The sequence below is a fragment of the Zalophus californianus genome, chromosome 11 (assembly GCF_009762305.2).
Source record: "Zalophus californianus isolate mZalCal1 chromosome 11, mZalCal1.pri.v2, whole genome shotgun sequence".
Lineage (NCBI taxonomy): Eukaryota > Metazoa > Chordata > Mammalia > Carnivora > Otariidae > Zalophus > Zalophus californianus.
Window position 1 is genome coordinate 70084929 of NC_045605.1, and position 12108 is coordinate 70097036.

At 51.6% G+C, this 12108-nt stretch overlaps 1 protein-coding gene across 2 annotated transcripts in view; it reads left to right on the forward strand.

Annotated features, from left to right (window-relative positions):
* The window catches only part of INSC (INSC spindle orientation adaptor protein), a 117147-nt gene that overhangs the window by 70093 nt on the left and 34946 nt on the right, over positions 1–12108 (forward strand). For both annotated transcript variants that reach the window (XM_027579772.1, XM_027579771.1), the window contains exon 7: positions 5233–5358. In XM_027579772.1, the coding sequence (XP_027435573.1) occupies positions 5233–5358 (126 nt within the window). The remainder of the gene's footprint in view (positions 1–5232; positions 5359–12108) is intronic.

Here is a 12108-nt window from a genome sequence, read left to right on the forward strand (position 1 = left end):
CCTATTTTTTTTAACTTGAGAAATGACATTGCCATGGAGATAGAAGCAGTGATCTAATTGGAAGTAAAGTTATGTGTTTCAGTAGAATTAAGATGGCAGTCACAGGAAGTTGCTCCAGCTCAGTGGTTCCCTGTCCTGACTCTGTCACAATCCCTCAGGGAGTTTTGGAAAACACAGATATTTTTTGCCCCACCTAAATTTACTGAGGTCCTGGGATAAGACCTGAGACTCTACATTTTAACAATCCCTACAGGTAATTCTGAGGCCTGGCCACTCTCAGAATCATTCATCTAAGCCCTTAAAGAAATCTGGAAGAGGAGGCTAAATGCTTGTCAGCTCTGCTTAGGGGAGAAGTAAATTGTATAAATTGTATGTAACAGCAATAGCTAACATTTGAGTGTTGCTGTCCAGCGTGCTTAATGCCTTACAGACATTATTTCCCTTAAATTATAAAACCATCCTAGGAAGTAGGTATCATGTTATTCTCATCTATAATTGAGGCAATAGTTTAAGGGTCTTACTCAAGCTCCCACAGCTGATAAAGAGTGGAGTCAGAATTAGAACCCAACTCTCTTTAAGATCCTAAAGCCTACAGTGGTGACTTCTGGTTCCATCCTGACCCTTTAGATTCTTGGGCCAAAGAGTGACTCAGACGTTCTCAACCTTGATGCGTATTAGAATCAATAGGGAGCTTTAAATGTCACACAGCTAGTAAGTGGGTGAGCTGGAATTTGAAACTGCCTGCTTGGCAGCAAAGGCTATGCTCTTGCTTACTATTCTGAGCTGCCTCTTAGCAGCCCTTTCTCCTCCTCTTCCTCCTTTTGCCCTTCCCCCTGCTTCTACAACCTTCATTATTTCCTGCATGCTTTCTTTTCACCAAGCACTGTGCTAAGCTTTTCATTTATCTTATCCGATCCTTCCCAATGATCTTCTGATGTGTTATAATTATAATTCCCATTTTTAAGATGAGGGAACAGAGGCTCAGAGAGAAGGTAAATAACTTGTCTGAGCTCATGTGCATTAAGTGCAAAGCTGGTATTTTAACCAGATCTACTGACTCCAGAATCTTAATCTCAGCTTCTTATGCCTCCAACCCTTGGGAGGGAGTAGACAGAAGGCTGAAGGGAAGAGAAGATTCAGCGATGACTCCCATCTTCCCCGCCTGGAAGATGGTGAGACTGGTTCCTCCAGTGGATTCACTGTGTCTGGGTTTTCAGTCCTGACAGTGACGCAGGAGCTGGGAGTCCCTGGTATACTCTACACAGCATCCTCACTGTTGATGCTCATTAAGTGTGCCCAACATTGTGACAAATGTGGGAGAGCTATTCACAGTGGCCTTCCTCACCCACCTCCTTGGGGCCCAGTGTGGTCTGTCTTTGGGCACTTCATCCATTTGAGCTGCCTCCAGAAGATTATTTGGGCAGCCTGTCTGAGGTCTGTCCTCTCAGCCCCTTGAGTTCCTTTGAAGGCCAAGAACAAACCCAGTCCTCCCTGTGATGGTAGTGGTAAGTCCCATCCCTTCCTGAGTGCAGAGCAGAGCAAACTCCCCTGTGCTTTGTCAAAATTATCCCCTATCCTGCTCCTCTATTACTCCCCCCACCCCTAGCCTACACCCCACAAGTGGCCTCCTTAGCTTTATGACAGTTTATCCCAAGTCTGTCTGAATAATACATACCATGATACACTTTGGCTTTGAGCCCATAGCTTTCTATAAAATTAAACAAGCTCTAGCCAACAGTGCAATTCTGCTAGCTCAGGCGATTCCCGGCTCTACTCTAAGATGAGTGCTGCTCTTGGGTCCTTGAGGGGGCTGCAGGGGAGTCCACACAGCTAATCCATCTCACTTTCTCTGCGGCCCCCTTCCTCTTCTCCCTTCCACATATCCCAACTCTTGGGATACCTTTTCCGAGGGTTTCAGACCCTCTTCTAACCAGGAAGCTTTCCAGAGACTGACCCTCACCTGGTTGTCCAGAACGGGGTGTTGGGCCCTTTCACATACATTAGCTCAGCTAGTTTGGTTGTGTAGCTGCTGTGACCCCATTTTCAGTCAAAGTTAACCAGTGGCAGAACCAGGGTTTGAACCAGAATCCCTTCAGTCTGGGTTTAGGATTTCCTCCCTTTAGCTTTTGCAGTAGCTAAAAGTTCAAAGAAAGCTATTTTTCACAGGCTTGGGAAGCAATGTAAGGAGAATCCAATGCAAATGGGAACAGAGGCTTAAATATAGTTATGCTGGGTTCAGTGCCTCCTGAGCCCAAGGAAGCCTGCCATATTGATCCTGGCTCTCAGTCCGGTGTTCTTTGGTACCATTTCTTTGTTGTCTGCTCCAGATGTAAATACCTACCTACTTGTCGATCTTCCTATCATATCTATCTATGTATTTATGTATCTACCTATTTATCATCTCTATCATCATACATATAAATAATATTTACACTACACATGATTAAATATAAACGTACACATATAAAAATATATATATATACACACATAAACATATATATAAATATACCTACACATATAAGCACCTATATGTATATAAATATTTATACGTGGAGGGAGATCATTAATAACCAGCGGGGCTGGCTGGGGAGACCTTAGGACTCCTGTTTTTTTTCCTTCTCACTTTAAGAAGCAATTTGATTTTACTTCAGTGACTCTCTGGGTAAGGTCTTTGTGTGGAACCCTCATCAGCTGTCTCAGAGACCATGAGAAAGTAGGAAGACAGGGATAAAGGATTACGGAGCAAGGAGTCAGAGAGGGGGTTCCTTGTCACGCACTAGTCTATCTTTATCAGAGTCGCGCCATGCATTTACAATCAGAGTGTTTCTCTTTGACCCTTCCACAGTCCCCTCTCAGATTATGTTAGGAGTTCCTGCTCTGTATTCCTATAACCCTGCACCCCCTCATTTCATTGCACTCCTACCCGGATTTTTTCCTGCTTTAAAAATCATCTGCCATCCCATGACTCACGGGTTGTTGGACCATGAGTTCAATATGGACCGGGACTGAGGCAGTCTCGTTCAGTGCTTAGCACAGCGTCTGGCTTATAATACACTATTAATAGTTTATGGCTGCATGAATGCATTGACCAGCTGTATACAATATGTCCTTTCCCCACCAAATGAACTACCCCAAAAGGAAGTGGGAAGACAAAAGTTAAGGATCGCTCTCAGCTGATTATAAAATGTCAGAAATGATGAACTCATCTTGGTTCCTGCCGTGATAAGCAGCAGAACTCTCAGAACGAAAAGGGCCACTGGGCTGAGTTTTGTGGGGGGCCGGGTAGGGAAGATTCGGGAAGACTTGTTTCATCGAGTCTGTGCTGGGCTGTCGTGGTCACACAACTACTGCTCCTTCCAGTTGCTCGCTCATTATCTGCACCGTCAGTCGCAGCTGTGTCCCCAGAACGTGAAACGGTGCCTGGTGCGAGGTATGTTGTTTGTTGAAAGAGTTCACAAAAATCTGACAGGGAATGGTATTTTTGCTGGACTCACCTTCTTCTTCCTGCAGCATTTTTTTGTTTTTTCAGTTTGGGGAGCAGAGTGCAACAGGTTTAGTTAGAGCCAGGAGGGGTGAGGTTAAAGGCGGGTGCCCCACAGGACCAAGTTCCTGTCAGTCTTCATGCATTCTTTACTGCTGCCACCCCCACGCACCCTTGCAGGCAGCAGGGAAGGGCAGAGGGAGGAAGGAGGGCCAAGCCAGATGTCCATGGCTCTGGACGTCCATGGTGGCGTTACCGCCGGCTTGCTGGGCATCCTAGTGGGTCTGCTTTGGGATCTGTTGGCTCCCTCACTTTGCTCCAGTGATTCTTAGAGAATAAATATGACCACTCAGGATGAAGGCCTCACCCCAGGCTTCTTCCCAGAAGTCCTCCCAGACTGCTGTAAAGTCTCCACTTTAAAGGTGTTTCCATGACCAGCTGTCACAAAAGAAATACGTGTCCACACTCAGCTAGGGCGATCATTCCTGAAGGTTTTAGGTTTTTTTCTTTTTTCTTTTATAAACTAGAGCAAAGAAGGGAAAACAAAGATGTGTAGATTTGGGTGAATTATTTTACCCATCTGGACTTGGCATTTTTTTCCCTCACAGAATGAGAATGGATTCTAGTACTGATATATAAATAAGACTCCTTTTTTGTACGCCTGCCATGGTGGTTGGGAGGATCTGAAGGATCTGAGGAGTAATGGTGGTTGCTGGCGGAGGGGAACCAGCACTGGGCACCTAGGCTTCAGGTCCCTCCACCTTCCTCAGACTTGCTTCTAGAATCTATTTCTGAGGACTCCAGGCTTGTTCTGAGGCAGGCTGCTGAGAGGGACCTGCCAGGTGTGGGGGAGCAGTGTTGAATGGTGTTGAGCCTGGTCCTCTCAAACACGTCTGCCCTCTCCCCTGGTGCCCCAGCCCCAGCAGCATTTGGGGAGTCCCACCTCCAGTTTGGACTATTAAGAGTGATATTACTTGTGGAGGGAGCATTTCATTGCAGCATGCATTTGAGCATGGAAGTGTGTGTGTGTGTGTGTGTGTGTGTGTGTGTGTGTGTGTGTAGGAACTGTAGGGGAGGAAACACTCTTTTCTTTCCACCATCTTCTTAGGTTCTCTGGCTGGTACCCTATAAATTGGGTTTACAAAAGACAGATTAACAAGAGAATAACAAATAAAAGTTTCTTAGCATGTGCATCACGATTACACAGGAGCTCTCAGAGATGAGTGAGTCAGAGGTTGGTTAGAACTTGCACGTATATAGCATTTTAGCAAAAGAACAATTTTAGAGAAGTAACAAAACAAAGAACAGGAAACCCGAAAAGAACTTTGAATCTCTAGGGGTGGCAGATCGTGAGAAGGCAAATCTATGGAAAACTAGTAGTGGATGAGGGATGGTTAGTCAGGTTTGTTGTGAGGATTCCCCTGGGGCCATCTCCATGCTGTAAAGGTCTGAAGTTGTCTCTGGTGATTAGCTTTTCTCCTTCCTAATAGTGAGGGGAAGGGGATATCTCTGTAAACGTATGTCCTCCTTTTAGCCAAATGGGGAGGGTAGAGATCTCTGGTATCTGCTTCTTCCTGACTACCTTCAGCTCAAAATAATCTTTACGCCCCAGTGACATATTTTGGGGTGGCATATTCAGCCGCCCTCCAGACCCGAAAGGTCTGCTGAGTGAGGGATGCCAATTATTCTCGCATCGGCCCCAGGAAGGGTGACCCAGGGAGGTCATGTGACATTTTCTTTTTTCTCGGCAGGAGGGTGGGGTCGTAGCTCTCTTCAAGGTCTGCCGCCAGGACAGTTTCCGGTGCTTGTACCCCCAGGCGCTGCGCACGCTGGCCTCCATCTGCTGTGTGGAAGAGGGTGTCCACCAGCTGGAGAAGGTGAGAGAGCAGCCGGCTGGCTGGGGGGGTGTGAGGTCCCTGAATCAGGGGGGCAATGTGTGGGGCCCGACTGACCTGGTGGCCCCCTGGGCCTCTTCCCCGAGAACCTCATTTTCCCAGGCATCGCATCGGTGAGGCTGCTGGGACCGTGACTGTGGGAGTTAATGAAGAGGACAGGGATTGAGGAGCCTGGCCAGGTAGGGCAGGCTCAAAGGGGCCCTCGGCACTTCCTGGGTGGAGTGGCCGACATTCCAGTGGGCAGAACACAGCAGGAGGTAGGCAAGGAGGGTGCGGAGTGGTGTCAAAGTTCAGGGCTTTTGTTCCTTCACACATGGCAGGACCCCAGTGGAAGGAGGAGGATGCCGCTCCCTGGGGAGCGGAGTGGGCAAGTGTAGGATGTGCCTTGGCCTGGGCAAAGCAGGTGGGGCTTCGGCAAGACAGAGGGATTGGGTAAGGGAAACGGAAGCCTAAGTCCAAGCATATGTTGGGTCCACATGGCACAGGGTGGGCAGGGCCAGAGGGAAGGGAGTGATCTGGTAGACCCAGGTGCCTCAGCCCCAGACCCACCCGCAGGGGCAATGTGACTAATTCCAGGTACCACCCCCCACCCCCACCCAGGTTGTAAGACCAAGGTTGCTCTTCTGCCACCCAGACCTGAGTGACTCTGAGGCCTGCAGAAAGGCCCTCAGGGACTTTAGCCAGGAGGATTGGGGAGGTGCTGGCGCTGACATTTGGAGATGTCTCAACCAAGTTTCAAGGAAAGATGTTGAACAATTTTATGGCAGAGAGGTACAAAGGCCAGGAATAGCCTGGTGATAGTTGTGGTACTCTCAGGATTGGGGGGTGGGTGCCCTGAGTCTGGTCTCCGTGGGCATGGAGCAAACAAAATGTTCCCCTCCCTCTGTACCCTCGTCCCCCAGTCTGGCCCCGGCTCCCAGAAAACCCACGCCCTACCAGCTTCTTCACTTTGGTCTGGACTCCTAGTCAGATGGCTATCTCACGTTCCACCTGCCTCTTAACAAATCTGCTCAGGTTACGGGACAGGGATCATGGGCTCAGAGACACTTTTAGCCGAGGATGGGGGATGGATGGGGATTTTGCTCATGTTACAGAAGAGAAGGCTGTGGGTCAAAATGGGGAAGTGATTTGTCTGAGGTCACAAAGCAAGATGGCGGAAGAGCTAGTGCCAGCCCTCTGGGCAGAGTGGAGGCTTTGTATGCGTGTGCTTACACAGAGAGCAGAATGGAGGAGGGGGAGGTGACAGAATAGATGGACGGACAGACCCCCTGAGGTCAATGCAGTGGACGTCTCCAGCTCTATGTGCCGAATAATCTTCTCCCTTCTCCCATAAAATCCTCTGCCTGGGACAGTGCAAACACGGCCAAACTGGTTTTGTTTTTCATCTTCTTTCATGCTGGTTAGTGGGAAGAACAGGGAAAAATAGAAGGGACTGAAATCACCAATCCTCCAAAAGCAGTGGATTTCTTGGCTTCAGAGAGTTTGCAGAGCAGCAGGAAATTTTTAATCCGGGGAAGAAAAACAGCAGAGCTTTTTTGTTTATAGCTGAAAACCTGTGTCGCTGGGGAGTCTGGAGGCGATTTTTCCTGCCACCTTCTACTGCTGCTCCAAAGCCGGAAGGCACGAGTGCACCTTTCCCAGGCCAGATGGGCCGCCCGGGGGCCTGTGCTGACCTAGCCCCCAGCACACATCCCTTTTTAACTTCCTAGAACCCTGTGAGGTGAGCACTCTTTACAGTCTCCATCTTAAACACAGGAAACTGAGTCTCAGGCAGTCTCAGTGACTTGCCTAAAATCACAAAGTACATTCTAGAGCCAGGTTTTGGACCCTTCTGCCTGAGTCTGATGCCCAGGCTCCCTCACCGCCTCACTGGTTTTATAGATTCTCTCAGAGTGCCAAAAAAGTCCCTGCAGCTGAAGGATGGGAGACTCAGAGAAGTGTAGCCCCTTGCTCAAGAGCACACAGCCAATGAGTGGTCCAGCAGTCATGTAACAATCAATGTTACATACATTACAGTCATGTAATCGTGGCTCACCCGAGCCAGAGTCAGCCTGGGCTGGGAACCATCACGGGGACCCAGGACTCAAATCCGACATCCTGAGGCCAACATCCACGTTCTTTTCCTCATAGCATGCTGCTTCTAAAGTTGAGAGAAGTCCTAGACCCAGGAAGGGCTCAGGGTCTCTCCCACTCCTGCCATGCCCCCTCCCCCAGGTCCTGCCCACACCTGCCCCAACGGTGTGATTTCTGGCCTCAGAGGCTCCAGTGAGGTTGGCCATTGTTAGTGTTTAGGGTAGAGGGTGGAGAAGCCCAGAGACAGCCTGGATTGTAGAAACCACAGCATGACAGGGGAGGTGAAGACAGGATGCGGAGTGTGGTGCCCAGGGGCTCTTGCCAACCACGCACTCACAAGGCCCAATTCATGCACTAGTCAGATAATGTCAAAGTCCCAGCCTTTGGCTGATTTGCTGGCCTGGGCTCCTTGCTGAGGCCCACTTAATTAATTGGCGGTGAGAAATGTGCTGGATTTGGTGAAATTCATCTTCGTCATGTGACTCCCTCACTTTCCTGCAACCCCGGAGAGGTCCATTAAATCATGCACAGACCCCGGTGTCAGAGGTGTGGGTCTAGCCAGGGCACCAGACACCCTGCCTCATGATGCCTGAGCTCTGTCGGGCTTGGGGCATTCATGTGGTCCTGGATTCAGTTGTGGTTCATTCGTTCACTCCGTGAAGTCACTTTGGCACTGGCGTCCTCCTTTCTTCTGTCATCCGGCCATCCACTTGCTCATTCATTCATTCGCTCTGTCCATCACCCAGCAATCATGCTACTCATCCATTCCCTCCTGGCACATCTGCTGAGAAGCCACCCAGCCTGGTGGGGAAGCCACGGCCTCTGATGGCCAGGCTCTTCTGGTTTGGAACCCAGGCTTCCCCACGATGAGCTTGGGCACCTTTCCCTGAGGACTTGACTTACCTTCCCAGAGGTGCAGTGTCCTCAGTTAAATGGGCATGAGGAAATCTACCCCCGAGGACCGTCAGTGGGGACTAAATGTGCAGTAACGTGGTGCTGTTCACACGAGGGGCCGAGAAATGGTAGCTGTTGTGATTGTGGCAGGTAGCAAGCTAATCACCCAGATTCGACCATCAGTGGCCTGGGGAAGATTATCGTCGGGTGAACAGGGGGAGGAAGGACTGGCATGCTGGGAGATGCTGCTCAGGGCATAGTATGGAGAAGCTGGGTGAGGCTGGAGCACGAGTCCTTGCATCCTTTCCATTTTACAGATGAGGAAACTGCTCAGAACTGGAGAGCTTTAGAACCAAGGCTGGCTGGTTCTGAGGTGGGGAATGCAGAGGAACGGCTCCCTGGGAGACAGGCTGGGAGTGTTGGCTTGGGCAGTGGGCAGACGTGGACACTTCCCGAAGAGGGCTGGAGGGGCGAGGTGTCAAAACACAGCAAAGGCCTCTCCAGAGGTGTCTGAAGGATCTTTCAAGAATCTCTTTCCAGAGGTCTGGTTCATCCTGGCCACAGCCTCCCCCGCATCGTGTTTCCCCTAAACTAGTGAGTTTTAGGAAGTCTGTCCTACTTCCCTTGTGTCTGTGGCAGACAGTTGCCCCTCATTCCCCAGACTCTGTGCCGGGCTCTGGAGAGGGGAGACAAACAGCTGTGTTCCCTGTCTCCCACTGGGGGTGGCTGGGGAGAAGCCCAGCAGTTCAGACAACGGAAAGGGGCTGTCCCATGGCCATCAGAGGCCACAGGCCAGTGGCACCACCTCTGCCTGGGGTGCTGGTGAAGGCAGCAGTAAGCAGGCAATGGAGCTGGGCTCAGAGGGCCGAGGAGGAGCTCCCGGGCAGGCCAGGGGAAAGTGGCTTCAGCAAAGGCAGAGGTTCTCCACAGCTGGCCAGTGGAGGCTTACAGTGGTGGAGCTGTAAGTCTTTCAGGAGCTCTATGTTCAGTGAACTGGGGGAGCCCGGAAGAAGAGACCGTGTTCTCTGGACCCCACCTTGGAGAAGACTGGAGGGAGTGAGGGCCCCACAGCCACACAGCCCAGTGAGAGCAGCCGGTCCCAACTCGGTCTGGATGGCCAGATGACCCAGCCTGCCTGGACGGGTCAAGGCCACCTACCTGGAGGACTGACCAGGGAAGGTGGACTGGCATTCCCTAAGGGGGAGGGCTCTAGGGTTTAGAGAGGCTGATGGAAGGCTAGGGAACAAGTCACTCCTCTCTGAACCTTGGTTTCCTCTCTATAACACGGGGACATCTCCTCCTTGGTGGGGCTGCCGTGACTAGGCGGTACAACAGTGTGGGTGGGGCTCGCGGTGGGGTGCCTGCGCAGAGGGAGCACTGGGCCTGGGTCTGCTTCCCTTCCCTCCTTCTTGCCCCTTTGTCTCCACCATTTCAGGTCGGGCTGGGGAAACCCTGCATACCCCCAAAGAGGCTGAGTCCTGGGGATTTTACAACAGTCCTGGCAGAGTTCCAGATGTCCCGTGTGGTGAGAGGGATGGTCAGGGCACTGGAGTGCAGGAGCCGGGTTTGGACAGGGCCAGTGGCCAGGTTGGGGTTGCAGGCGGCTGGGGGCTCGAGCGAGACTGGGGCTGTGGTCCAGGCAGGGGGCTGGGAGTCTGAGGGGCAGGAACCTATGGGTCTAGGGCCATAAGGGGGGAGGTGGGGGGCACTCAAAGCCCAGTGCTAAGACAGCCTCCAGGACAGTTCTAGGAAGTGCCTCATCCAGCCTTGAGACCAGAGACCATCTTGCTTTCAAAAGAACTTCCTTTTATTCCCCCCCCCCTCTTGTTTTATTTTTTCAAATAAGGAGTTCACCCTGTGCTGGAGCCAAAGGGAGAGTTTAATGAAAATCGATGGAGAAATTAAAGATGGAGAGAAATTAAAGATGAGCAGGGGGAGGGAATGAGGGCTCAATTTCAAGTCCAAGAAGAAAATCATCAGTGGCAAGGGATGGAAAAACTGCTGTCTCTCTCCCCACAGCTCCACCAGCCACCACCCCCTCCCAATCTCCTGGGCCAGCTTCTTGGGATTGAGATGCCCTGCCATCTGCAGGGCAAGGCTGGAGGCAGGGGGCCCTGGATCCAGCTATTTAAATCCCAGAGACCTTTGGCAGGAGGGGGCAGGGTGCAAGGGGGTCGGTGGGGGAGGTTCTGCTGCTCCAGCTGCCATTTCACAGGACTTTTCTTTCTACTGCTTCTTCCCTGCAGGGTTGCAGATGGTCATAAATAGATCATATTCACCAGAAAAGCCAGTTTTTCTTTTCTTTTGCTCATTTGATTCTCACAATCATATTGTAAGGAAGGCAGAGAGAGATGGTCACACCCATTTTATAGAGGGGAGCGTTGATGCCAGAAGGCATGGAGACAGTGGGGGAGAACCCCATTCTTTTGCTCCCAGCTATAGGTTCTGTTTGCTACAGCCTTCCTTACATATTCTCCTTAGCTGAAAAGGGTGTGGCGTGCAAGACGAGGCAGCTACTCTACCTTGAGGGAGTCAGTTCTGGATGTCAGTGAAGTTGGGTGGGGAGAGTGGGGCAAGAAATCTTTGCTTAATTTAACTTGCAGCCCCTTCTTTACCCAGGAGTAGCTGCTAGAGTGAGGGAGAGAGAGAGAGAATGCCTCTGAATGGAGATCCCAGATACTTCTCCACCCGGGGCTCAACCCTTGTAGGCTTATCAGCTTCCTCCACCCCTCCTGCCCCCAGGTGCAGGCCTTTACCTGTCTTGGGAATGGGCTGGAGCAGTGCAAAGAACCCCAGGGTGCCAGGTCAGCTGTCAGTGCTGTGACCAACAGGTAGACGGGTGGGGACAGCCACGGTCACTTTCCCCATCCGTGCAAGAGGCTGTCTAGAGGGAGTGTGGTTCATTTCCTTCCCTGAATTCCAAGTCTCCCAAGCTTGTCCCTCTGCCTTGAGAGTGGGGGTGAGGGGACTTGAAGGAGGCCAGGATGCGAAGAGGCAAGGACAAAATTAGGCACACTGTCCCACCTCCCTGCAAGCCCCCCGCCTCCCTCAAGAATTCACGCTGAGATGACAGGCCAGTATTGTTCAGCCTGAAGGAAGGCGCTGCTGGCTTGGGGGGCTGAAGCCCCCGCGCAAGGCACAACCTGAGTTTGGACAAGGCACGGAGCCCCCTGGCAGCCTGAACGAAGTGCAGCCGCGGAGGCAGGTTGCGCTCAGTCGGGCCTCGGTAGGTGTCCGTGCGCTGTGCGGCAGCGACCCCTGGTGGATGAGAGCGGCAGCGGCAGCCCCGCCTGAGGCTGTCTTCTGGAGCTGATGAGGCTGCTGGGCTCAGGGTGTGAACCACTGATCCCCAGACAGTGTATGTCATGCGTGTGGGGCGGGGAGGTGCGGAGGGGGAAGGGAGACTTCCAAATTCAAGGCAACAGGAGCTTCTTCCTACCAACCCAGCTTCCTCCAGGAGGTGGATGTGGATACATCTTGTAATCTAACAGGTGTCTGACTCCCAGAAGCCTTCCTGAGCCCCCCAGTTCTCACTGGACCCCAAACCCCTCGGCCTGGCACAGAGGTGCCTGTGAGCAGGCTGCCTCCAGCACACTGCTCCTTTGGTGAGCAGGCCTGGGTTCCATGCCCGGTTTCAGCCCTTAGGAGGTGTTGACCTTGCAGCCCTATAGGCCCTGGTCTCATCATATGTAAAGTGAAGTGACAGTCCCTGCCTTGCAGGCCGTGAGGAATGAAATGAGTCCATGCGCCATAAATGTGAGGTTT